Source organism: Megascapheus bottae, chromosome 19 (assembly GCF_031878675.1).
Source record: "Megascapheus bottae isolate mThoBot1 chromosome 19, mThoBot2.hap1, whole genome shotgun sequence".
In the NCBI taxonomy this organism is placed as follows: Eukaryota; Metazoa; Chordata; class Mammalia; order Rodentia; family Geomyidae; genus Megascapheus; species Megascapheus bottae.
Genome location: NC_143527.1, coordinates 35,365,917 through 35,393,316, shown reverse-complemented (window position 1 = coordinate 35,393,316; position 27,400 = coordinate 35,365,917). Strand labels below are relative to the sequence as shown.

Below are 27,400 nucleotides of genomic sequence, written 5' to 3'. Positions count from 1 at the left end.
AGGCAGGGAAGGAGGCAGGCAGGACAAATTTCAGGATGCCACTTTTCTTTCAAAATAAGTCAAGTCCAGAGAGACAAAGGATGCATAATTACCCTTATATGTGAAGCTAGATTCAACTTATGAACTTATAATTAAATACATTGAGTAGCATGCAAGTATATACAAACGTATTGATTGATGTACGATAGATTCTAGGGAGATTTCAAATAGTGTAAATCCTTAGAATGCCAAAATGAGAGTTCAGCAAAATAAAACACCAGGAAGCAGGTACTAGAAAGGGTGGAGTAGAGGTAAAGGAGTTGAGGAAAGAAGAAGCAAAGAGGGGAGGAATGCAGTCTCTCTCTCTCCACACACACTTAAAAAAATGTCAGTCATGGGCTTGAACTCAGAGAGCCTGGTCACATTCCCTGAGCTTTTTCACTCAAAATTAGAGCTCTACCACTTTGAACCACAGTGCCACTTTCATTTTTCTGGTGGTTAACTGGAAATAAGAGTCTCACAGAATTTCCTGCCCAGATTTACCTTTGAACTGTGTGAACCACAGGTGCCCAGCAATGCATTTAAATTTTTGAGGAACCTTTATACTGCTTTCCATCATGGTTGAACAATTTAATATTCCTACAAACAATGAATGAGGGTTCACTTTTGACTACATCTTCACCAGCATTTTTTTATTAGGCCTGAAGACCAATGGAACAGAAGACTAGAAATAAACCCACAGACATAAACCATTTAGTATCTAGTAAGGAAGCCAAAAGCATAGGCTAGAAGAAAGACTTTTCAAGAAATGGTGATGGAAAAACTAGATATCCACATGCAGGAATCAAACTAGATCCTTATATATCACCTTGCATCAGCATCAATTAAAAATGGATTTCTAAAGACATCAAGAAAAGATCTTAAACCATGAAACTGTTATAGTAAAGACTAGGAAAAACATTAGGGCTACTGGGCACAGGCTGAAACATTGTCAATACAGAGCCAGAAAATCAAATAGGACTGCATCAAACTAGAAAGTTTCTGCACAGCAAAAGAACATAGACAACAAACTAAAAAGGCAGCCAATAGAATGGAAGACTTTGGCTAGCTATGTATCAGACAATGGCCTAATATCTAGAATACACCAAGAATTAAAAAAAAAATTAAACCCTCAAAAAACAAACAATTCAGAGGAGGAAAGCAAAAGAAGGGATGACATTACCCAAAAAAAGAAAGAAATTCATTACTTCACTTAGGAAATGGTAACCCCTCTATACCTTAGTAACAATAAAAATAAACCAACAACCCAATTAATAAATGGGCTAATGAGCTAAAGAGTATTCTCAGAAGTAGTAGTAATAATGGTCAATCACATACAAACAAATGCTCAACACCGCTGGCCATAAAAGAAATATAAATCAAAACATTGAGATTTTACCTCAGTTAGAATGGCAGTATTAAGAAAGATTCCTACAGTTGGAAATATGAAATGCCAGTTGCTAAACGAACACTGTGCTCTATGCAGTATGCTATATAGTTCATATACACATTATTCACTTGTGTACAATGCATCCCCACTTTCAACTCTGAAGCTTTTATACTTTCATTGTATACAAACAATGTTGCTCCTAACAACATTCTCTATACTTTTATTTGAAAAATGAAGAAAAATAATGCCAAGTATTCCACTGTTAATAAAATAATAAGGATTAGACAGCACCATCTCAAAAACACAATGATAAAGATACAAAAGTTGTAGGATACCATCAGAGAAGAGGGATTACACACCTTAATTACATAAGATCCTACAGTAATAATATTAACTTTTAATCATAGGTACTATATGTTACACAGTAGAGCATTTTGGCCTTATTACTGAAGTTAATCCTCATGATCAAGAGGCTAAAAAATGAGTTTAGTAGTCTTCAGGCTAGTAGTCTTGCAAATCTAGTTCTAGATGGTCTGTAAGCAGCTTTAAAACAGTTGTACATTCTCTTGAAATTACACATACCAGTATGAATGACACTTTCACTATAATCTATTATTCAGCCCTAATATCATATATCCCTGAATAAAATAGTTATCAGTACATCTATTAGTACCAATAAAAAAAAATGAGAGATCAGCCTGGGAGTTTGGTCTAGTTGTAGAGTGCTTGCCTATCATGCATCAAGACTCAGGTTCAATTCCTAGGTACCACCTGCATAGAAGAAAGCTGGAAGTGGTGCTCTGAGCTCAAGTGGTAGAGCTCTAGCCTTGAGAAAGTCCAAGGACAGTGCTCAGGCCCTGAGTTCAAGCCCCAGGATTGGCCCCCAAAAAATTAAATGAGAGATCTGTTTTCACAATGTGATAATTATCATGTGAATTAGTGATAGCATAATTCATTAATTACAAAAACATCCTACAGGCCAGGAATTTGGCCTAGGGGTAGAATGCTTGCCAACCATACGAACAGTGCTCAGACCCTGAGCTCAAGCCCAGGACTGGCAAAAAAAAAAAAAAAAAAAAAAATCCTACAATGCTGCCACACTATTCAGATGTATGTACAACACTGAAATCATCCATCATTTAAACACACTAGTATAGGAAGTCCACAAGTCACCAGAACTAGAAATGCTAGAGGATTTTAAACAGTCTTAAAAGAATCAAGTACTTAAAATGCTTAATGAACAAAGTTTTCCTATAACAAGCTCAAGATATAGAGGCAAGTATAAAAATATTTTACTTTCTAAATGTAGGCATTAGATGTTTATCACATAAAGCCCTCTGTTTCTAGGATGTTTTCACATCTATTGAATTGTTACAACTACCTTGAGTAAGTCAGTGGTAAATTGTTAAATGACCTTGCTAAATATGGCTGCATCAATAAGCTGAAAGAGGTGAGTATACCTGTAGTCACAGGCATCTTTCTTAATAAAACTACATCTCCTCTCAGTTCTGTCAAGAAATAAAGTCTGGGGTTTTTTTTTTGTCAGTAGGGGGGCTTGAACTCTAGGCCTGGGTGCTGCCTGAGCTCTTCAAGGCTAATGTAGATACCACTTGAGCCACAGTGCCATTTCTGGTTTTCTGTTGGTTAATTGAAGATAAGAGTCTCACAGACTTTTGTGCTTGGAATGGCTTTGAACCCCAATCCACAGATCAGAGCTTCCCGAATAGAATTACAGGTGTGAGCCACCAGCGCATTGATATTTTTTTCTACTTTCAACTACTGGGAAAAAAAATGACTTAGATGAACAAGCATGTAACACCCATAATTAAAAATTGAATTAAAAACAACCTACCCCTTCTTGCTTAGTGAAGATATTAAGGCAATCACTCAAAGCTACACAAGTCTCTCTAGAAGCTTCAGAGGCAACTTCAACTTTCTGAAGAAATGATGGAGGCATTTCTATAAATAAGAACAAAACATATAATGAGTGGGATTTTAATGAATTTTCAAGACCACAAAAACATTTTACTCTTTTATATTTACTTATATTTTTCTGTTTATGTATGTATATATGTTATATATGCATGCATGCATGTGATAGAAGTTTGAGCTTCAAGGCCTCACAGTCTCATAAAGGATATTTTACCCTCTTTTAAAGCCATAATCCCAGGCCTGACACACAAATATTTTTTATCTATTAAATTCATGTTTTAAGTAAAGGATATAAATAGTATGTTTCTTTATAAGTATAATCAGGGCACAAGAGGCAGTACAAAGGATGAAGCTTGTTCCTACAACAAGTTACACCCCACAGTGAAAAAAGCTAAGACTAAAAGCAGTTTGTAGTAATTAAACAATTGTAATGTTTGAGAAAAGCAGTTAAGGAAGACTTACAGTCCTACTTAAAGACATTAACTTTTCCTTTCTTGATGTTTGATGCTCCTTAAATAAACTTATTCAAAAGCAAAATGCTAAAAGGGGAGAAAAAATTCTAAACTTGACATAGGACTAACATATCTGATAGTGGCATTTAATTTAACCTTCTCTAGTTTTTGACATATGTAGTTCTTTTCACTTTCAAAACTGTGCCCCTGTGGAGGTCCAGGTCCTTTTGTCCACACTTAAATTAACAACAAAGAAAAGGTAGTATTCTCCAGTTAGAATGGCCAGGATCAAGAAAACTAATAACAACAGATGCTGGAGGGGATGTGGCCAGGAGGGATCACTACTACACTGTTGGTGGGAGTGCAAACTTGTTCAACCACTATGGAAAGCAGTATGGCAGTGCCTCAAAAGACTAAACATAGACCTCCCCTATGACCCAACAATTCCACTACTTGGCATTTACCCAACCATCCAGAAACAAGGACATACTAAATCCACCAGCACAACAATGTTCATTGCAGCACTATTTACCATAGCAAAGATATGGAACCAACCTAGAGGTCCTTCAGTTGATGAATGGATCAACAAGATGTGGTATTTGTACACAATGGAATTCTATGCTGCTGTCAGAAAGAATGACATTGCCCCATTTGTTAGGAAATGGAAAGACTTAGAAAAAATCATATTAAGTGAAGTAAGCCAGACTCAAAGGAACTTAGGCTCAATGGTTTCCCTCATTTGTCATAATCAGTAGAAACCTTGGGCTCTCATAGCAGAGATTTGCAATAGAGCAAAACCTTGATACAAAAGGCCATATAGTATGACGCTAAATGAAAGGATCTCTAGGATATAGAAACATAAGCCATATAATGATTGTTGTTCTTAAGGTACTATGTTATCTCTCATCTCTTTTGCTGTCCCTTGGTTATCTCATATTGTTACAGTATCTCACTTTGTTACCTGATATATCGGATATATTTGTATTTGGTTATTTGAAATTGGACAGTGAAGGGGGGAAAATAAGATGAGGGGTGGGGGGGGAGGGAAATGGGGACCAAGACATGTGAAAGGGTATCAATGTATGGGAATTACTGCACCATCTATCTTGGCAAATATCATGTAACCCTTCCATTAATTACAATAAAAAATATATGAAAAAAGGTAGTATTCTTAACTGCTCCTTCAAAATTAAAGTCTTAAACCATTTACACATTAAAAAAAAACAACTTTACATCTCCATCAACAATGTGGTACTATTCCCTTTTGTCCATATTACTGCCAGCATCAACTGTTAGTTTTCTTTATAATGGCTATTCTAACTGGGGTAAGGTGGAATCTCAGTGTTATTTTAATTTCCATTTCTTTTATGGCCAGAGGTATTGAACATTTGTTCATGTGTCTATTAGCCATTCTTATTTCTTCTTCAGAGAAGTCTCTCTAAGTCTTTAGCCTACTTATTGACTGCTGTTTCCTTAAGGACTTGTTTTGGGGGAAGGTAGTTTTTTGAGCTCCAAGTATACTTTAGGATGAGGCCTTGGTGTCATGTATAGAATAAAGATCTCCCAATCTGTGGACTTTCTTTTTATCCTGCTAGCTGTATCTTTGGCCATGCAGTGATATTCAGAACACATTATGTTGGAAATGAACTTTACAACTTGGGATGGCAGGGGAGAAAATGGAGGGGGTAACACTGTTCAAAAAGAAATGTACTCATTACCTTACTTATGTAAGTATAAACCCTGTATATGTCACCTTTACAATAAAATGCAATTTAAAAAAAAAAAAACAAGGAAAAAGTTGTGGTTGTTTATATAGGCCTGCAATCCCAGCTACCTAGGGGGTATAAGAATAGCTGCTCAAGGCTAACTCAGGCAAAAACTGGACCATAACTTAAAAAAAAAAATTAAACCAAAAAAGGCTTGGACTGATAACTCAGTCCAAGTGATAACAGCACAAGCACAAAAGTGGTAAGACAAGTACAAAAGCTCTGAATTCAAATCCTTGTACTACAAAAATAGAATAAAACACAAAATGCATGTGTCACTCAAAAACGAGAAAAATGCTAGATTCATAAAAGAGAAATGTACTTGATTCAATAGCTTGACTTGTTAATTCCACATTAAGATCATTTAATTTGTCCCTCCATCAAACAAAAATCTTGACAGTCAAGAAAGTACTCCTTCAAAATATAACTGTAAAGGAGAAAGACAAATCTATAGCGTTCTTTGTATTTTAAATAACTTAATTTACTTAAAACAATGTTCTGATAACATTAAGCAAGGTCAATAAATATAGGCAATCAAGTACCAATACCAAATACCAATAATTTGCAAATATTTAGAAGCAGTACACATGATCATATCAAGATGCAGAGATTTTCAGGTGAGAAAGGCAATGATGGTATAAAAGAAAAAATATACAAGCTCTCTAGCAAATCTACCAAAAACACATACCAAGTGATTTACCTTTAATCTTTTAAAGAGATAAACTATTAGCCTTTAGTCTTTTTTTCAAAGTTTCTATATTAACGTGATTTAAGCAAATAAAAGTCCTCTTGGCCTAGCAGAGGATTACAATAGCTCAAAAACCTAGGTACATAAGGTCATATAGGATAAGACTAAATGAAAGGAACTTTAGGATATGGAAACAATAGCTTTATCTTAGGTGATTGTTGTTCTTAAAGTACTATGTTATTTCTCTTCTCTTTTGTTGCCCTTTGGCTAATCGCATATTGTTACTGTATCTGATTTTGTTACCTGGTATATTGTATACACATTTGTTTATTTGAAATAGGAAAGGGAAGGGGGAAAATAAGATGATTGAGATGGGATGGGGGAGGGAAATGGGAACAAAAACATGACAAGGGCTATCAATGTGTGAGAAGTAATGTACCTACTATCTGGTGAATGTAACTATAACTCCTCTATACATTACCCTGACAATAAAAACATGTTTTTAATTTAAAAAATAACATTAAAGTGAAAGTAGCATATTCTTTAAAAAAAAAAAGTCCTCTTGGGAAATTTTATTTCTCAAAACATGAGCTGGGTGCTGGTGGCTCATGTGTGTAATCCTAGCTGTTCAGGAGGCTGAGATCTGAGGATCAGGGTGCAAAGCCAACCCAGGCAGGAAAGTCTGTAAGAGTCATCTCCAATAAATTACTCAGAAAAAGCCGTAAGTGGCACTGTGGCTCAAGTGGTAGATTGCTATCCTTTAGCACCAAGAGGCTCAAGGACTGTGTCCAAGTTCAAGCCCTGAGTTCAAGCAACAGGACAGGTGAAAAAAGAAAAGAAAAACTCATTAAAAGCAAGAAAAAGAAAAATGTCTATGAAGGAATAAATGATCTTTCCTCAATATCAAGATATGAAGAGAGTGCCAGTTGTGATTCCTAGTAAAGACAAATAATTGAAAAGTACTAAAATTTGACTTTATATACTTCATCTTCTGAGTTTTGGATACACATTATGAAGATTTATTCGCTACTTGCTTCCTAACTTGGAGAAGAGAGTACCATATGGTAGATGCCATGTGATTTAAATAGTACCTCAACAGATGTCACACAGAGCTGTGGACTGAACACTGTGAGGAAGTTTACAAAGAAGAACAGACATAGTCTCTGTCTTCCATAATTTTTCTGAGTAATCTAGTAATTTTCCACAAGATTTATTTCTTTTATTAAATATTATAACTCTGCAATAGTATCTATTTCAGGTAAGTTATACTTCATATAAATTAAACAGTAACTGTCCAAACACATTGATAGGAATACTTAGTTGTGCTTAAGGAAAACTGATTCTTTTTTTTTTTTTTTGCCAGTCCTTGGCTTGAGTACAGGGCCTGAGCACTGTCCTTGGACTTTCTCAAGGCTAGAGTTCTACCACTTGAGCCTCAGCACCACTTCTGGCTTTTTTCTATGTATGTGGTACTGAGGAATTGAACCTGGGTCTTCATGCATGCTAGGCAAGCACTCTACCACTAGGCAAAACTTCCAGCTAAGGAAAACTGATTCCATGGGCTTTCATATAAGTGCAAGAATATGTTTAATTTCTTCATCAGTATTAACTATGTTTTCTATTTATCTGAAGCATGGTAAAAAATAATTGGCATACTTTGGAATTCTTTGACAGACACAAGGTACACTGCACCATTAACATGAGGAACATAATACATTTTTTTTTTTTTTGCCAGTCCTGGGCTTAAGCTCAGGACCTGAGCACTGTCCTTGGACTTTATCAAGGCTAGAGCTCTACCACTTGAGCCTCAGCACCACTTCCAGCTTTTTTCTATGTATGTGGTACCAAGGAATCGAACCCTGGTGTTCATGCATGCTAGGCAAGCACTTTAACCACTAGGCCAAACTCCCGGCCACATAATATATTTTTAAGAATTTTATTAATATGGATTTTTACATTATATTTCAAATGACATGTTTAACAAACAAGTATTCAAGAAGGGAATCTCTATATACAATCACTGGCACTTAGTTTTTAGAATATAATCAAAATTGTGCTAAGGGCTTGTATATAATAGATACATATTAATTAATGTAATGAATCATTATGTCTATAGAGTCATAAGTTTTTATTTCTATGTAGTTGCATTTATATTTCCCATACCATATCCATACCGTTGGGTATGCAAATATTGAGTCCTCACTCTTGCACTATTTGGATCTAATAGCCACATATTAAGGATAGCATTCGCCTTTTGGTCTTGACTTGTCTCACTCAACATGATTTGCTCTAGATTAATCCACTTCCCTGCAAATGCCATTAATTTATCTTGTCCTTTGGCTATGTAGAATTCCATTGTATATATATACTGCATTATATATATATATATATATACACACACATCACATTTTCTGTATGCATTCATCTGCAGTGTTTTGAATGCTGAATTGTGTAATTTTACCTGCCTAGTCCTGGCCTTAATATGTGTAATTTCTATGACAATGTATATATTTAATTTTATAAGATTTAATTTGTATGATAATCAAAGGTTAAAACAAGACCTTTGAAGTGTTAATACTTGCACAATGGCATGGCTTAGGAACTGATAAACCTTGGCAATTGACATTGTAGTTCAGTACAGGAAGGCTGTTATGATTATGGTTATATTATGGTTAACTGGTTAATACTAAGAGACTAAACTTGTATGAATAAATGCAGAAAGACCAACATGTTACCTTACTTGGCTTACTATAAAAATCTGTTCATTTCGAGGGAAAAAAAGTTTTTATGTACTAAAAATATTTTTGAAGTCATAAAAGCTGCTAGATAAAATTGTAAAATTTAACTTTAGAGATATATAAAAAGCTCACAATCTGTCACCTTTCATGATTACACAGTACAATTTTTAATTGGATAAGTTTAAGACCAGTGGAAAAGCACTTGTGTGCATATGCACGTGCACACATGCCAGTAGTGGAAGGCTTCAACTCTACCACTTGAGCTATTGCTCCACTTTCCATATTTTGAAGATATGTCTTGTGAATTTTTCCTACTGGAGGTGTCTTCAACCTGTGATCCAGAGAACTCAGCCTCCTGAATAGCTAGAATTACAGGTATGAGCCAACATGACATGAGCCACTTATTTCTTTTCGTGCCAACAAACTAAACCCTAATATCAACAACCTCTGTTGTCCTCCTAATACAGAAAAAAAGTCATAATTCTCAGTCTAAAATAAGATGGAATTAGTTTCAGGAAGACTGTTTTTCCTGGATATATTTGTTTGCCTATAAATAGCCTCCTACTTTACTTCTTTTAAATTTTTGTTCGAAGTATTCCTTCTTCCCTAGATACTGGAAATAATTATATTCAAAAGTTTCCCTTATTTAACAAACAAGTATCTATTTTCTTTCAAGGCCTAGATAGGTTCAATTGCTATCTTTCCTATGTGATCTTCTTTAAATATCACTGTGGGATATGGCCACTGTCCTGCATTCCAACAAAGTCAATTCTTTTGTAGCCAAGAACATGGGGCATTTTTGTGTCAACAAGAGGGATCAAAAAACCAGTTTGCCTACAAAAACAACATATTCAGAATATCAGATGTCAGAAGGATGTGGGCTATTTTTTAAAAACAGTAATACAACTATAAACCAATGAAGCTACACATAGGTATTCCTCCAATCCTCCCTTCCACAAGTTCTGACACAAGGTTTCCAATTTGCTCCTACAGTTTGGACCTGGGGTCTTAAAACTCTGGTTTGTAACCCACCAGAAATACAAAGGTAAGAAGTACTACTAATGCAGTCTGCAGTGCACAAAGCATGACAGAGAGAAAAACAGTTTACATGGAAAAAGATAGCCTCTTTCCAAAGGGACCTTCTGAAGAAAGATCTTAGGCAGGTAAGGAAGTGAGAGACTCCCAAGGAAAAGAAACCTTTCAAGAAGAGCGATCAGTGTATTAGGGGACCTGAGGCAGAGGTATTCCATTATGTTTGGAAAACAGCAGGAAGGCCTTCAGGGGCTGGAGAGGAGCAAGCCAGGACAACTAGGAAATGAGAACACAGAGGTCCAGGGTTTCGGAGCTTCTGCAAGTCATTAGGTGGTACTTTATCTCTGCAAAGGAAGTGAGATGATTTGGAAACCCCTGAATAGTTTAAGCATAGGTCAACAACCACAGTTGTCTCAGAAGGCTCTGGGGCAAGGGCTATCGAGGCAAGGGTGGAATCTGACACCTAGGTAAAGGGTTCTTTACTTGTCTATATAGGAGACTATGGTGACTTATGCCAGTGTGGAAAGAATAAGTAAAATTCAGGCTTTTGAGTAAACAGTTTTGAGGAATTTTTTGTGTTTTTTTTTTTTAAGTTCTCCATTAAGGTATTTTTCTTTCTTGGTAATTTGCTGTTTTTGCTTTGTTTTCTGAGACAATGTCTCAATTTGTAACCCAAACTAGCCATGAAACATGAGATCTTTCTACTTCATCCTCCAGAAAACTGAAATTAGAGCTCTGTACTAACAGATAAACCTAGAAACAATTTTCCTAATTTCTTTCACTAGGGATTCACAATACACATTTTAAAATATTTAGTAAAGTATATATACATATATATTAAAATACCATGTAGCTAGAAGCAATGGTTCATGCTTGTCACTCCAGGTACTCAGGGGGCAGTGATTAAGAGGGAAAGGTCAGCCTAGGCACAAAAAAAAAAAAAAAAAAAAAAAGAATACAAAAGACCTCTTCTCAACAAATCAGGCATGGTGGTATATATGTATCTTGAATCCCAAAACTGTGGTTTGAAGCCAGCCTTAGGCAGAAAGCAGTAAGTTATGAGCCAGGAACAAAGGCACTTTTTTTTTTTTGGCCAGTCCTGAGACTTGAACTCAGGGTCTATTTTTGAGATTTCTCAAAGTTAGCGCTCTACCACTTGAGCTACAGCACCACTTACCGCTTTTTTCTGTGTACATGGTACCAAACATTCACACCCAGGGCCTCATGTATGCTAGGCAAGCTACTCTTATTACCAGGCCATACTTTAGGCCCAAAGTCACATTCTTATAGTAATGGATTCTAGAAGGCTAAGATGGCTTGACTCTGAGGAGTCTGAAGCTAGTTTGGGAAATATAGTAAGACCTTGTCTCAAAAAAATAACAATGGAGGCCAGGAATTTGGCCTAGTGGTGGAGAGCTTGCCTAGCATGCATGAAGACCTGGGTTCAATTTCTTGGTACCACGTACATAGAAAAAAGCCGGAATTGGTGCTGAGACTCAAGTGGTAGAACTCTAGCCTTGAGAAAGTCTAAGGACAGTGCCCAGCACAGGACTGACAAAAAAAAATTAATAATAATAACAATGAACAGCTGGGCATAGTGGCTTCACCTGTAATCCTAGCTACTCAGGAGGCTAAGATTTGAGGATTGTGGCTCAAAGCCAGTCCAGGTGCTAATAAATTAACCTGGCAATAATGCAGTACTTCAAAAAAACATAGATGAGAGAGTTCCTTAAAGTTTCTGATTCAAATCCCTCCAAAGACAAAAACATAGAGTACCAGGATACAGGAAAACTAGAAGGCAGACTCCAGCCATAAATCAGAATTGATACAGAATGGAACAAATACAAAAGAAATTTGAGTAAGAAGAAAAAAAGATCTGGATCTTAATATTAATGTGATTTTGCTAACAAATACAATCAGATTTGATATATTCCACAAACATTTTGTTCTTTCATCCTTCTCAAGATGAGTCATCAGCAAACTATATAAGGCACTTTGGAACAGGGCATGATTCTATCAGTTTCCTTCAAGGGAACTCAGCTGTAAGATTATTTAATACAGGCCCTTACATTAAACTTCAATGCTTTCAACACCCCAATTCCATTCTTGAAATTTAACTATACTTACTACTTACACAAAATGCTATTTTTATTTATGCTGATAATAACAGTAAGAACCCTTTTCTTATGCTCAGGGCCATTTGGATATTTACAACATTGCTCATGAGCTACACAAAATTATCATAACAAGAAGATGGCCACTGTCAGCTGATGAGAAGCATATGAACATAACATGACTGATCTGTCATGTACCAAATGATTCTTTGGGACTTATGTGGCTCATAGGTCATATGCTTCCCACCCCTGATACACAGATCTTTCTAAAAATAAACTTGATAGTGTTTGTGAAATAACTCCATTGAATATTTTAACTCATCCATCAAACATTAACTGAGTAGCTAAATTCCACGGAGTAAGAATCAAGATTTTTTATTTTTGTTTACTTCTTATTCTTTATTTGCTATAGATATATAAAGTGGGTTTGTTATATCAAAGTAAAACATCTTGAAGCTTCCTGAAGAGCATGTACCAAAATGAAAAACCTTTTGTGATGCTATAATGCTTATCTCTAAGCTAGACTGATTTATTACTAATCCTTTCAAACTAAGGCTCAGAATTAGGGGTACTACTCAAATAACAGCTTGTAAATGCCAGAGCAAGGATTCAGTCTGACTCCCCGCCTTATAAAACCACAAGGAGAATTCCCATTATGTAGAACAAATGAAGTTACAACAACCAAATACATCATTTTCTTAAAAGAATAAAAGCATAAATCAATAAAGCAGGCATCTCTAAGGAAAAGGAAATTGTTAGTAGCCTTTTACAAATTTCAAACCTGTTTCATCCACTGTAATTACTAAGCAAAAGCCAAAAATTATCTAGAATATACAAATAAAATGACACAGGGTCTACCACACACAGAGAAGGATTGTATTAAAAGATTGGGTTTTATTTTCCATTACCTTTAGCCATGTCACATTCCTTTATCATTTTAAGAAAGCTGGAAATTTCCCTGTCTAGTCTCTGTTGACATGTTTGTGCTTTCTGAAAGGAAAAAAAAGAGAAAATTGAGACAAACCGAGGACTTTTACATTATTATGCTTTAATGCACGTAAAAAATTTGAATTGAGACTGATACACATAATACTTATTCCTTGCAGAGATAAAATATGTGAGATCATCATTAGAAATTTAGTAACATTTGAATTAATGAAATAAGATGAATAAAAGCATTTAACTCTGAATATATCCATTATTGTCATGTAGCGATCACACAAATGCACTGATTAGCACCAGTATCCTGTATGCTATATGTTCATGAAGAGTTAAAATTTCTTGGACTTAGTCAGATTAAATTCTTTCAAAGGGGCCAGGAGGTTAGCCTAGGGATAGAGTACTTGCCTAGCATGCACAAAAACCCTGGTTCTATTCCTCAGTACCCCATACAGAAAAAAAAAAAAAACAGAAGTGGTGCTGTGGCTCAAGTGGTGGAGCACTAACCTTGAGAAACCCAAGGACAGTGCTCATACCCTGAGTTCAAGACCAAGGCTGGCAAAAAAAATTATTTTGGGGAATTGTATGTATTTTTGACACTGAATTAAAGGTATGAGCTATCATGCTTGACTAGAGACACTGTCTTTATAAGTCAAAGCTGATGAAAATAAAAGTGAACTATAAATATCTTTCCTTGCAAAGTTCTATAGTTAAATTCCAAGAAGCAAAGAATTCTAAGGTGCAAGTTAACATAGTAACTCAGTGTAATTATGGAAATATAGGATGAAAATCAATAAATGTCATCCTGAAGTTACAGTTTGCCATCAGTAGAAGTGGAAAGCATAAACCAGAATATCTAATTGTGAATTTGCTGGACTATAGAATTCAAAAATAACTTCTGAGGATCATGAGTCCTAATAAATGTCAGAAATACATTGTTGTAGATAGAATAATAGATTTTGTCTTAAGAAGCTTTCCAGTTTTTACTCTTAACCTCCCAGTTCGTCAGAAAACATTTTGCCCACCTTCTATATTAAACCTGCTTCACCCCTACTGTACCAAGGTAGCACAGGTAAGCAATCCTCTCCTATTTCACCTTATACATTTTTTAGTACTTATGAAGCTCAGATCAACCACAGCAAAATTATTCATGGTCTCACATTAGTGACAAACATTGTTCTCTTTTAATTTTGCTGAGCTTTTTGAAAATCTAATCCATGCTTATTTACTGGAGGGGGGAAATACCTATACTGTGCATTTAAAATACCATAAAGAAAATAGATGTTTGTTTTTTTTTAAGATACAGCCCATGAACACTGACAGAAGTCAGGGGAAAAAGCCTATCTGGAAATAAGCACTGTAACCAAATGCATCATTCATGACTTATTCATAGGAAATCATTATTCCCATTCCATACATACTTAATATTCCTACTCATGTACAGAACAACATTACTGTTCTCTTTGCCTTCCTAGAGTAGAAATCCACTAAATATAAAAGCAAGATGACTTCATTTGCAGATCTTGGATCTGAAATACAGAAAAGAACTCTTGCAGTTATCAAAGGCAACAAAAGCATCTTAATGATCATTCTCAGATACACAAATCGATAACACTCACTTATCTTCGTGACACATGTTCATCTTTTAGCAAAAAAAAAAAAAAGAGGGCTGGGAGTTTGGCCTAGTGGTAGAGTGCTTGCCTAGCATGCACAAAGACCCTGGTTTAATTCCTCAGAACCAAATACATAGAAAAAAAGCTGGAAGTGGTGTTGTGGCTCAAGAGGCAGAGCTCCAGGCATAAGAAAGCCCAAGAACAGTGCTCAGGCCCTGAATTCAAGGCCCAGGACTGGCAAAGAAAAAAAAAAAAAAAGCTTTCCTGGTACTTGACAATCGAGGTACAGTGGCTCATGCCTGTAACCTGAGCAAATGGAAACTCTAACTTGAGCTAGTTAGGGAAGCAGATAAAGATTACCATTCAATGCCAAACTAAACAAAAAGTTAGCAAGATCTCATCTCAGTCAGTAAGCCCATCATCCCACTATGTACCTATAATCTTAGCTACATGGAAGGCTAGTTCTGGGCAAAAAGACACTAACTAAAAACAAAACACAAAACACACACAAAAAAACTAAGCCTAAGCAAATAAGACTGAAGGTATTCTGATGAGAGGTCCCAAGATCAAATTCCAATGCCACCAAAATATATATGTATGTGTGTGTGTGTGTGTGTGTGTGTGTGTGTGTGTGTGTGTGTGTGTGTGTGTATACATAAGGTGAAGTAAGCCAGACTCAAAGGAACATAGGCTCAATGGTTTTCCTCATTTGTTACAATTAGTGTAAACCTTGGACTCTCCTAGCTGAGATTTACAATAGGGAAAAACCTAGACACATTAAGGCCAGATAGGATGAGGCTAAATGAAAGGACCTCCAAGATATAGAAACAAGAGCCATATAATGTGTGACTGTTGTTCTTAATGTACTATGTTATTTCTCATCTTTTTTGTTGTCCCTTGGTTATCTCATATTGTTACAGTATCCTACCTTATTATCCGATATATTGTACATATGCTTAATTATTTGAAATATGATAAGGAAAGGAGGAAAACAAGATGAGGGAAGGAGGAGGTGGAGGAGGGAAATGGGGACAAAAACATGAGAAGGGGTAGCAATGATTGTTAAGTAATGTACCTTCTATCTGACAAATATAATGTAACACCTTCTATTAATTACAATATATATATATATATATCTCCAGTCCTGGGCTTTAGCTCAGGGTCTGAGCACTGTTCTTAGATTTTCTCAAGGCTAGATCTCTACCACTTGAGCCTCAGCACCACTTCCAGCCTTTTTCTATGTATGTGGTACCGAGGAATTGAACCGGGTTTTTGTGCATGCACTCTAACACTAGGCTAAACTCCCGGCCCCCTGAAAATATATTTTTAAGTTACCTAAAAGGTCAGCTGCAGAGGAGTCAATCTATACATAGCTTTAAGTCAGGTACAATATGTGGCACTAAACATTTAGTGCCATTTAACTGCCAATAAAAAGAACAGAAAATGATTGCTCATGGTAAATTAAGCCCTTTTCAGCCCAAATGCACCGAGGCTGAACAGGTAAGCATTTTTTCCCTATTTCCCCTTATAAATTTTTAGTTCTTATGAAGCTCAGCTCAACATTTTGGGGGTGAGGGAGACTATGGAGGAGGCACAAAAATGGAGGAAGGGTGAGAAAATTGTGGTCATTATAGTCAAAGTACTTCATAGTCAAAGTACTTTATGTAAAAATTGAACTATGTGACTAGAAAATAAGGACGAGTGGGAAAAAATGAGAAAGAACAATGAAAGAGGTGACGATGATCAAGAACCATTATACTCAGATCCTGACTTATGAAATTATAATAAAAAGGGGATAAAAACAAGTTATAAAATACAGTAAAACAGAACACTGTCCTAATTTGCTATACTATTTCTTTAGTGGTTACTAGATATATGATGAAAACCCAATCATCTATTTATAAAGTTGATGGTGGGTTAGATGTGTTGGTTCATTGTTATAATCCCATCATTCAAGCTGAGGCAAAAGGATCTTGAGTTTCATACAAGCCTGGACAATATAACCAAATTTAATTCCTAATCCCCAAAAAGGCAAAGGACTGACTGGGGTAGCTCAAGCCTGTAATCTACCAAGTAAGTGCAGCTCAGGAGGGTAAAGATTTTTAATTAGTCTGGACTAGAAGTTAAAGAAACCCTATTTCAATAACCAAGCCCAGATTGTTGACAACTGCCTCATAATACCAGTTATACAGGAGTCTTGGGTAGCAAGATTATAATCTATAGCCAGCCTGAAGCAAAAATGCAAGCTTATCTGGGAGATAAAAAAAAAAAAAACAAGAAGAGTGCCTGATTAGCCAAAAAGGAACAAACAAAGGAACCAAGGAATAAACACAAAAGGAACCAAGGAAGGAAGAGAGGAAAAGGAAAAGGAAATGAAGAAAAATGAAAAGGTAGGAAGAAAGGAATAAAAAGTAAAAGTGAAAAAAGAAGAGCAAATTTTTTATGGATTCTCAGTAGAATCCACATGGTATATCATTCTTGACTTCTATGCCATTCATATTATGTCAGGGCCTCAACTTATTTTTTCATGCTATATAAATGAGATCCCACTATATGTAGTGTTCTATTCCTAATGACTGACAGTATTTTAAATGTCTAACTTATCTGGACAAAGCACACAACAAGGATACTATTACTAATACAGAAGATGCTTAGTCCCAGAAGAAACTACAAGCAAAAAGTAGACAGCACAGGTTTCATGGCCCAACCAACTTCAGACTTGAAAGGATTGCTGGTATGATGCCCTGAGCTACAGGGCAGCTCAAACTGTATTGGGGGATAAACAGCTAAAGATGAACAGAAGTAAGTAATCCCGAGCTATTGGAAAAATCCACATATGATTATCTTAAAACAGAAGCAAATTAAACAAAATTCAGCAATAAAAAGAATAATACATACAGTAACATTATAGGGAGTAGAAGACAGACCCAGAAAAGTGGAATCATACAGGGGATGATTCCATTGCTTCAAAATTCTAGAACAGGCAAATTGACAATGTCATAGATCAACCGTTGCTAGACACAGAGGAAGGAAGAAGCACTGTCAGAGAACAGGGGCCAAGGACCTTTTTTAAGGTGATAAAGATGTTCTGTGTCTTGATAATAATGGTTACATAGGTGCAGTGTGTGTGTGTGTGTGTGCGTTGCCAAAATACATCAAATTAAACATGAAAGTGTTTTTGTTTTTGCCAGTCCTGGGGCTGAACTCAGAGCCTGGGCATGGTCCATGAGCTTCTTTTGCTCAAGGCTAGCACTCTACCTCTTGAGCCACAATGCCACTGATGGCTTTTTTTGTGTATCTGGTATGGAGGAATCAACCCAGGGCTTCATGCATAATAGACAAGCACTCTACCATTAAGTTACACTCCTAGCCCAGAGGAAATAAATTCTATTGTATAATAATTACACCTTAAAATATTACTTTCAGCTTTTAAAATGATAGACTATAGAGCCTGACAATTTTTTTTCTTTGTAGAAAGTATTCAATATGGCAAGCAATGGTATCTTGTATTCATTTCTAAGTCTTCCTAACATATCCAAACTCATTCTATGCCATCCCCATCCATTTCATCTTCCTTTTCTCTAGGTCAAGCCCTAACATATTCACTCTTCAGAGGACCTGGTGATTACTGTGGCCCTGCTTTCCATTTCTCTTACTGTTTTATTTTACAATGCATGTTTACACAAAATAAGAGATCTAGAGACAACATTCTTTCACATATCTGACTGGCTCTTGATTTGCCCTGTCCTTAACCCCAAACTTCTAATCTTTGTCTTTCCAAGTACGCTCGACATGTGTGTGCATCTGCCTATTTTCTTTCAAGTAGCAACATATCTGATTCACATTTTATCCTTTGTGCTTTCAGCTTGAACATATCAAGAACTTGTTTAGATGCATGTTGATGCATATACATCTTTCTGCATACTCATTTAAGCTAGGAAACACTCATAAAGGGCTTGTATTTTGGGGTTTTCTTTTTTGGTGAAAATTTAACAACATCATCGACTCATTACTCTTCTTTACTCTTCTTAACCCACAGTCTAAACTCTATAGAATCAAGTCATATTCAATAAAAGTCTCAAGTTTTTTGTACTACCTAAAGTTAAAGCTTATCCTGGTGTTCAGTCCATTAAGAGCTCTGGTAATAGAAACACTCATTGTGTGTTTTCTGTGGTAGCCGTATGAAACTACTGAGTACCTGAAATGTAGATAGCAAAGCAACTCTGCCTGATGAACTGGCACACACCTCTAACCCCAGCTCTCAAAAGTCTCAGGCAATATCATGAGTTCAAGGTCAGCCTTGATGACTTATCAAGATCCTAGTTCAAAACACACAATAAAATGAAAATAAAAAATATGAGAAACTGAATTTTTATCTTAATTAAATCGAATGTCAACTACCACATGTATCCACATGTATCACACTTAATAGCTGAGTACCAATATAATGTAACTTTTGCTTCTATTTTTTTTTCTATAGCATTTTCAAGGTGACAATAAGGGAACACAATGAGGCCAGTATTTTTGAGATTCATCAATTTTCTCCCTTAAGGCCTAATCTCAAGGCAATGAGAGAACACCATAAAAAGGGTTTTAAGTTTATAATTATCCTTAGTTTGGGGAGGAGATAAAATGAGACTGAAAGTATAAAAGATTGGTACTCTTTTCAGTATGGACACACACCTACAAACACATACACTCACACTCACAAAAATTAACTTCGAAGTCTGTATTACTGACCCAAATGCATGTTGAGAAATGAGATTATAGTTAATTCAAAACCATAGACTATGTGAGTACTAGGATACCTAGTTTCCTTTAGAAGGTCTATAAATACCAAGAATGAATTTGTGCTACAAATGAACTCCAGGTTTTCCTTCTAACTTAATTCAAAGGAACAAGAACATCCTTGAACTAGCCTACCACAAGCTATGAAATTCAACACATTTCACCTCTTCTGCATCAGACTCTGTTTCAGTTGTTGAGACAGAATCAAACTCTCAGAATTCAAACACTGTGAACAGAAATAATGTCTATAGCCTACAAACCTGAAAGAGCTGAATACCACTAAAACTCTGAATTCAAGGCAACTTCAAGGCTTTAAAGTTAACATATGAACTAAGTGTCAAAAAATAAAAGCAAAGTTTAGTTGAATTTGATACTTAAAAATTCAAAAATTAATGCCAGAGAAATATCTTTTTAAAAATGTGTTTGAGGGGCTGGTGGTATATGATAAGGCTTAGTGGTAGAGTACTTTCTTAGCCTTTGTAAGGCTCCACCCTAAGCGAAAGCTTATGCAAACACACACACATCAAAATAAAAACTTGTTATGTAAGTTTGTTAGCATGCTTTTACCTTAAAATTAACATAATCCTAGCAAAGTTATTAGTAAGCCTTGTAAATCATTCCAGCTTTTATCATTCATCTCCTACTGAAAAAAGGTAATTATTGTCTACTTAGTAAGTAGATTTTAAAGTATTTAGCATAGTTTTCCTTTTTTGTATTTAATGTGACTCTGACTAGATGGACTTAAACCTCTCTTCACCCATTTTAGTATTACTCTAAGTGCTCTACAATTCTACTGATCTGAGAATTATTTTATGGTTCTTACATTTCACATCAGGCTTTCACAGTAGTGATTCTGAACAAATTCAGAAGAACTCAGATTCTCTAACATTCCATCATAAATTAAGAAATTGAAAGAAGTCAAAATCTCGTTTAAGATTATAGGTCCTTATGAAGATTCCAAGTCCTTATAAAGTAACACTATAACAGCAAACTTACATGGCAAACGTACAATTTGCCAATGCATACTCAGAAACATTAAAATTCCACAATAATCCATTTAAATTTACAGTTAGGTAAGAAGGGAGGGATGGAAGGAGGGGAAGAGTGTGGGGAAGGAGACTGGATTTAGTAGAAAACAATGTTTTATTTAGTCTGAAACTCATCATTCTTTTGCAGTTTTAGTTCTTCCAAATTCAATTCCCATTCTAAAAGGTGTATTTAAAAAATAGAGTCAGTGAAAAAAAGGAAAAAACAAAAGTGACAGAAAACTGATGCTCCCTACCCCCCAAAATACCTATTTCGCGTCAATTATGGATAAGGCATTGATGTCACTTCAGATGAGGGTGCTTCCATTCATTACTGACGTTTTACCTTACCTCTAAGCAATGAAGTTAGATTACACATGGTTTTAAATGAAACTACTGGCTGAGTAATGTGTCACTATGGTTGTATTATTTAAACTCTGAAATATGCTGTGAAGTCATAAAGGACAGCAAGTCAAGCTCTGCATGCTCCCCCTACTGGAGGCCACATACAAACACAATAACAATCTTATTATAGCCATGTAAAGAGTTTATCAAGCTGGGAACATAGTTCATGGCTGTAATCCTAGCTTCTCAGGAGGCTGAGATTTGATCATCCCAGTTCACAGCCAGCTTGGGCACTAAAGTCTGTGAGGCTCTTACCTCTAATTAACCACTAGAAAACCAGAAGTGGCACTGTGGCTCAAGGAGTAGGGGGGTAGCCTTGAGCTGAAGAGCTCAGGGACAACGCCCAGGCCCAGAGTTCAAGCCCAATGACCAACAAAGAAAAAAAAAAAGTTTATCATGAAATGGTACAGCACCAGGTCTGGGTGCTGGGCAAAGAGAACATAACTTCCAATGTTATCAGACTCATAATGTCAAAACCTCACCTTTTAATAACTTGATTAAACCCTATATCACAGAATTTGCTATGAAGGTTAGATTATGTCTTAAATTTACCTGTAAGGATTGCTTGAAGTCTACAGCAGAAACCCCATCATCTTCTTCATCATCAGTCAACTGCTCTTGAGAACAGTAATGAGTACTATATGCAGAATGTTCTTCAATTGCTTCCAGCCACTTCTGAAATAATCCAATGATTTATATCAAAGTGAAAACCTTTTTTTTAAAAAAAAAGATTAGTAGTGGGTGTGGTGGCTCAGGGGTGTGGTGGCTCATGTCTGTAATCCTAGCTACTCAGGAGGCTGAGATCTGAGGATCAAGGTTCAAAGCCAGCCCAGGCACAAAAGGACCTGAAACTCTTATCTTCAAATAACCTCTAGAAAACAAGGAAGTAGGGCTTGGCGCAAGGGTAGGGCAGTAGTCTTGAGCTGAAGAGCTCAAGGACATTGCTCAGGCCCAGGAATAGGGTGGTAGCCTTGAGCTGAAGAGCTCAGGGATAGCACCAGGGCCAAGTTCAAGCCCCATGACACACAAATAAATAAATAAATAAATAAATAAATAAATAAATAAATAAATAAATAAATAAATAAATGATTAGTATGCCAATAACTGTAAAAGCATAAGGTTTACATGGAATAAATACTGTCTACTTCCCCGACAAAAACGCAAGCAACCATAATGAAATATCAGTCTCTTATCTGTCATATATCTGAAAAAACATTCTCAGTATTAAAAAATATCATTTTAGTGTACATATTAATATTCAAACACACTGAAAAATTAAATATGCAAAGAAAAGATTTTACTTAAGATTCTCAGCACTGTTGAATAATTTATCAAATAGTAATGGATCCAAACATATAATTTAGTAACATATAATCAAATGATAATCACAGAAATTTAGATAATTTAAAGACAGTCAAAATTTTCCTAATCCTTTAACTTGCTCAGTTTTTTTTTTGTTGTTGTTTCGTGCCATTCCTAGGGCTTGGATGCTGTCCTTGAGCTTTTTAACTCAAGGCTAGCACTCTACCACTTGAGCCATAGCTATACTTCTGACTTTTTGAAGGTTAACTGGGGATAAGGATCTCATACAGATTTTCCTGCATAGGCTGGCTTCAAACCTCCCACCATCAGACCTTAGCCTTCTGAGTTTCTAAGATTATAAGTATCAGTTAACAGAGAGCCTATTTCTTTGTCAAGGTTGAAAAAGAAAAAAAAATCTGCTCTTTCACAAAAAGACTGTAACTATCTTCTTCCTTACAAAAAATATTATTAAGGTGTTGTACAGAGGTAATGAGCAATGGTCAGGTAGACAATGTTACCTCTTCCTTTGCTTTATCTCAATTTCCTTCCCCCATCCCTGCCCAAGTTACATGGTCATTTCATACACAGTATATACTGAATAGCCGAACTGCATTTGTTTATCTTTCCTTCCTTTATGCATCTCCTTAAACTCCTACTTTAAAAAATAAATACATAGTAACAAGACCAACAAAAACACATTTCCATTTCCTGGAGTTCATTTCAATAAATAGTATTTTAACTGTTCAGAGAAGCTACACCTTTGTGTTCTTCCTCTAAGGGATATCCTCTTTTAATTCATGTGTGAATGGCTAGAGTTCTGAATAGATGATCATATTTTAGCTCTAGCTTTGACATATGAGAGAAAATAGGTACTATTCGCCTCTGATCTTGGCTTAGTATGACTTGTTCTTGGTTCATCCATTTCCCTGCAAATGACATCTTATTCTTTCCAATAAAAGAGTAAAATTGTATTGTGTATACCGTAATTCCTTTATCTATTCATCTGTTGTAGGATATCTGGAATGTTTCCACAATGTAGCAGGGCATCTAGGATGTTTCCATAATTTAGCTATTTTACAGTTTTATGAAAATGCTGGTCATCACTGGGATTGCTTAAGGCTCTTTGCTGAAAGCCAACCACTTTGGAGAACAGATTATGTTATAATCCCCTTTAAAAGAAATAAACAGAATCCAAGTCTATGAATATTGCTTTGATTGAAAGTAATAATGGATTCTCCATAAAATCACTATAATCAGAATTTTCATCAAGTACATACCAACTTTCTTGGAAAATCTGTACTGTGACTAGCACCAGAATATCTAGATGGTTCTGTGACTTACAAACTACATGTCTTGAAAACTCAGCTTTACAGGTTTCCTGTTTACAAAATAAAGGGTAAAATAATTTGGCTTTTTTTCTAAAGCCAAAATAGGTCCCTCACATTCAAAGAATCAAAACAAAACATTGAAAACAGAAAATAAGTACAGATACATGTCGATAAAGATGTACTTGAACTAATTCATAAGCTAAATTTGAAAAGTTTTGTATCATTACCCCATTTAAGAAGTACATACAATCAATGGGCTGGGAATATGGCTTAGTGGTAGAGTGTTTGCCTCGCATGCATGAAGTCCTGTGTTTGATTCCTCAGTACCACAACAACATAAAAAGCCAGAACTGGCCCTGTGGCTCACGTGGTAGAGTGCTAACCTTGAGCAAAAAGAAGCTCAGGGACAGTGCCCTGAGTTTAAGCCCCAAGACTGATCCCAAAACAAACAGGTAAAATCAAGAAGATCTTAGAGGTTAATACTGAACCTATATTTTAAAGTCTGATGAAAGATAAGTAAGATTACCTCTCTTGACTGTTGAAGTGCATTCTTAGGAACTCGAAAGCCATGAATGGTGTCATCAAAGCATTTGATAAAGAAGAGGCAGCTATCAGTGGACTTCACCTTAGATATAAAGTCAGCAAGACATTAATTCACATAAAAAGGTTGATCCTCACCAATGATATTCAAAGTTATACGGTAAGTCATATTCAATATAGTAAAGCAAGAATAAAGAAGAGGCATATTGATTAGGAAGAAATATACAGTCCTTACTTGCAGCAATATAGACTTTGAGGAACACATAAAATAGAAATGAATTTAGCAAGGGTGCAGAACAGTAGGTCAATTATAGCTGGGCACCAGTTGCTCATACTTCTTAATCCTAGCTACTCGAGAAGAAGAGATCTGAGGACTAGGCAAGAAAGTCTATGACACTTTTACCTCCAGTTAACCAGCAAAAAAAAAAAAAAAACCAGAAATGGAGCTTTACTCAAATGGCATAGCACTAGCTTTCAGCAAAGAAGCTCAAAGACAGTACCCAGGACTTGAATTCAAGCCTCTGGACTGGAACCAACACAATGACATATGAAAAAATTATATATACTAACTGCAAGAAAATTATAGAAAGGAAAAATGCCTGACCATTTACAAAAGATTCAAAAATAATTAAAATATGCAATATTGGGGCCGGGAGTTTGACCTAGTAGTAGAGTGCTTGCCTAGCATTCACAATGCTCTGGGTTCGATTCCTCAGTACCAAATAGACTGAAAAAAAGCAGGAAGTGGTGCTGTGGCTCAAGTGGTAGAGCGCTGGCCTTGAGGAAAGCCCAAGGACAGTGCTCAGGCCCTGAGTTCAAGACTGGCAAAAAATTTTAAAAAATGTAATCTTAAATTTTATAAAATACTTAAAAAATATTATAAAAAGAAGCAGGGCATGGTGGCTCACGCCTGAAATCCTAGCTACTCAGGAGGCTGAGATCTGAGGATCAAGGTTCAAAGCCATCCCCGGCACAGGCATGCACAGGCACACACAGACCAAAAGGACCAGAGACTCTTATCCCCAATTAACCTCTAGAAAAATAGGAAGTGGGGCTTAGCTCCAGGGTAGGGCAGTAGTGTTGAGCTGAAGAGCTCAGGGATAACACCCAGGCCCAGGGGTAGGGCAGTAGTCTTGAGCTGAAGAGCACAGGGATAGTTCCCAGGCCAAGTTCAAGCCCCATAACCCACACACACAAAAAAAACCAAAAAACAAAAAACACGGGTTCAGAACACTGAAAACTGACCAGATACATGAACTGCAATTGAATTAAATTAGAAACCAACAAAATGTGAAGCTTACAAATAGAGGCATGTCATTTCCATGTAAACTAAGTCCAATGGTTACAGAAAAATAAAAAGGAAATCACAAAATATTTTGAGCTGAAATAAAAGCACTAAATATAAAATTTTATGGGCTGGGAGTTTAGCTTCGTGATAGAGTGCTTTACTGTCATGCACTAAGACCTGGGTTCGATTCCTCGGTACCACATACATAGAACAAAAATGAAAGTGGTGCTGTGGCTCAAGTGGTAGAGCTCTAGCCTTGTGAAAGCCCAAGGACAGTACTTAGGCCCTGAGTTCAAGCCCCAGGACTGGCAAAAAAAAAAATTATGATATGGCTATGCCTAAAATCTACATGTATATTCTGTAGGACCCACAAACAACAGAAATAATGTTGAAAATGAAGAATAAAACTGAAGGTCTCACATTTCCTGATTTAAATTTACTACAAAGCTATAGGTAATGAAAACTGTGAAGAAAAATATACAGATCAATGTGGGGAGGGGAAGAAAGTTCAATAAACTCTTTGTAAATATGGCCAAATAAAGTATATCAAGAATAACAGGCTCTTCCAAAATTGATTTTCAGAAAACAGGATATTCATATGAACCTATGCTATGTAACATGAACAAAAACTTACTCAATACATCACAGCACAGTGTCAGAATTAAACCTAATTTTGTCAAAGAAAACCTAAGTTCATGACTTTAGATTTGGAAATCATTTTCTAAAAAACCAAATCAAAGTGACAGTGACAAAAATTAAATTTTGAAATTCCATTAAAATTTAAAAACTTCTATATATCAGAATAATTTATATACAAAGAAAAAACAAAAAAATTTAATTTAAATATCCAATAAGGGGTTAATAGCTAAAATATATAAAGAATTCCTACAAAGATATTAACAAGGTCAGACTAATTAAAAAATGGGCAAAGGGCTAGGCACCAATGGCTCATGCCTATAATCCTAGCTACTCAGGATGCTAAAATCTAAGACTAACCCAGGCAGAAAAGTTGTGAGACTTACCTCCAAATGAAAACCAAAACAAAACAAAAAGAACAGGAAGTGGAAATGTGGCTCAAATATTAGAGCAGTAGCCTTGAGCGCAAAAGCTCAGAGACAGTGCCCAGGCCCTGAGTTCAACCTACAAAACTGGCACGTGTGTGCATCCGCACGCGCACACACATACACACACACTAGGGAAATGAGGGGCAAAGGATTTAAGACATTTCCCCAAGGATGATATATAAATGGCCAATAAAAACATTCTCATTCTAATTCTCTGATTTCCTCTTCCCTTCTGTCTTTCCCCTCCTCCACACACACAACATATATACCTAGAATGTCAGAAGCTCTGTATATATGTTTTTGGAATGATTCATTTCTCATGCCACAATATGTGGAGATAAATGTTCATTTACATATAGTATGTGTATGTGTACACACATTTACATATACATACACATATAAAAATGAATATTCTGTATTTGTTTTTGAATGTTAAGTGTGCTTTCTATACCATTTTAAAAATAGAATTTTTTCTACACAATTTGGGTGTAATCACTTGTACAACTGATTTCCCAGTTTGCATAAATATATGTCTCATCTTACCGTGCACACTGCTTGAGTCAGGTGTTTGCATCCCTGGCGATAAACATTATGGATTGCATCAGGCCTTTAAATAGTAAGTTATTAAGACAAAAGAAATGAGGTAAGTACAATTTTTTCTTTTATTTTTATTTTATTGTCAGAGTGATGTATAGAGAGGTTGCAATTACGTACATAAGTGAGTGCATTACTTCTTGAACAGTTACCCCTTCCTATGTTTTTCTCCCATTTTTTCTTGCCCCACCACCTCCCAAGTTGTAAAGTTGTCTTGTGAGTATCACTGTTACACTGGCTCACCCTTTGTTACATAATTTTGTTTTTCCCTTTGCCTTCCCTGGTTCAAATAACATTACCCGGGTACCAAAGTCAGATACAACAACAACAGAGGATAAACTGTACGGTGGAAAAAATAACAGGAAAAAGAAAAGAAATATTTAT

The 27,400-nt window shown here is 35.9% G+C and overlaps 1 protein-coding gene across 6 annotated transcripts in view; it reads right to left on the bottom strand.

The window, feature by feature from the left end:
• Nucleotides 1-27,400, bottom strand: part of Osbpl1a (oxysterol binding protein like 1A) — a 175,836-nt gene that overhangs the window by 92,194 nt on the left and 56,242 nt on the right. For 4 of the 6 annotated variants that reach the window (XM_090353318.1, XM_090353320.1, XM_090353319.1 and 1 more), the window contains 5 exons: nt 26,966-27,029; nt 24,057-24,155; nt 21,453-21,575; nt 13,039-13,120; nt 3,261-3,367 (listed from right to left, as the gene is read on the bottom strand). In XM_090353318.1, coding sequence (XP_090209444.1) covers nt 3,261-3,367; nt 13,039-13,120; nt 21,453-21,575; nt 24,057-24,155; nt 26,966-27,029 — 475 coding nt within the window. Of the gene's footprint in view, nt 1-3,260; nt 3,368-13,038; nt 13,121-17,580; nt 17,650-20,764; nt 20,878-21,452; nt 21,576-24,056; nt 24,156-26,965; nt 27,030-27,400 lie in introns of those variants that run through there. The other 2 variants (XM_090353323.1, XM_090353324.1) reach the window with 2 other exon arrangements.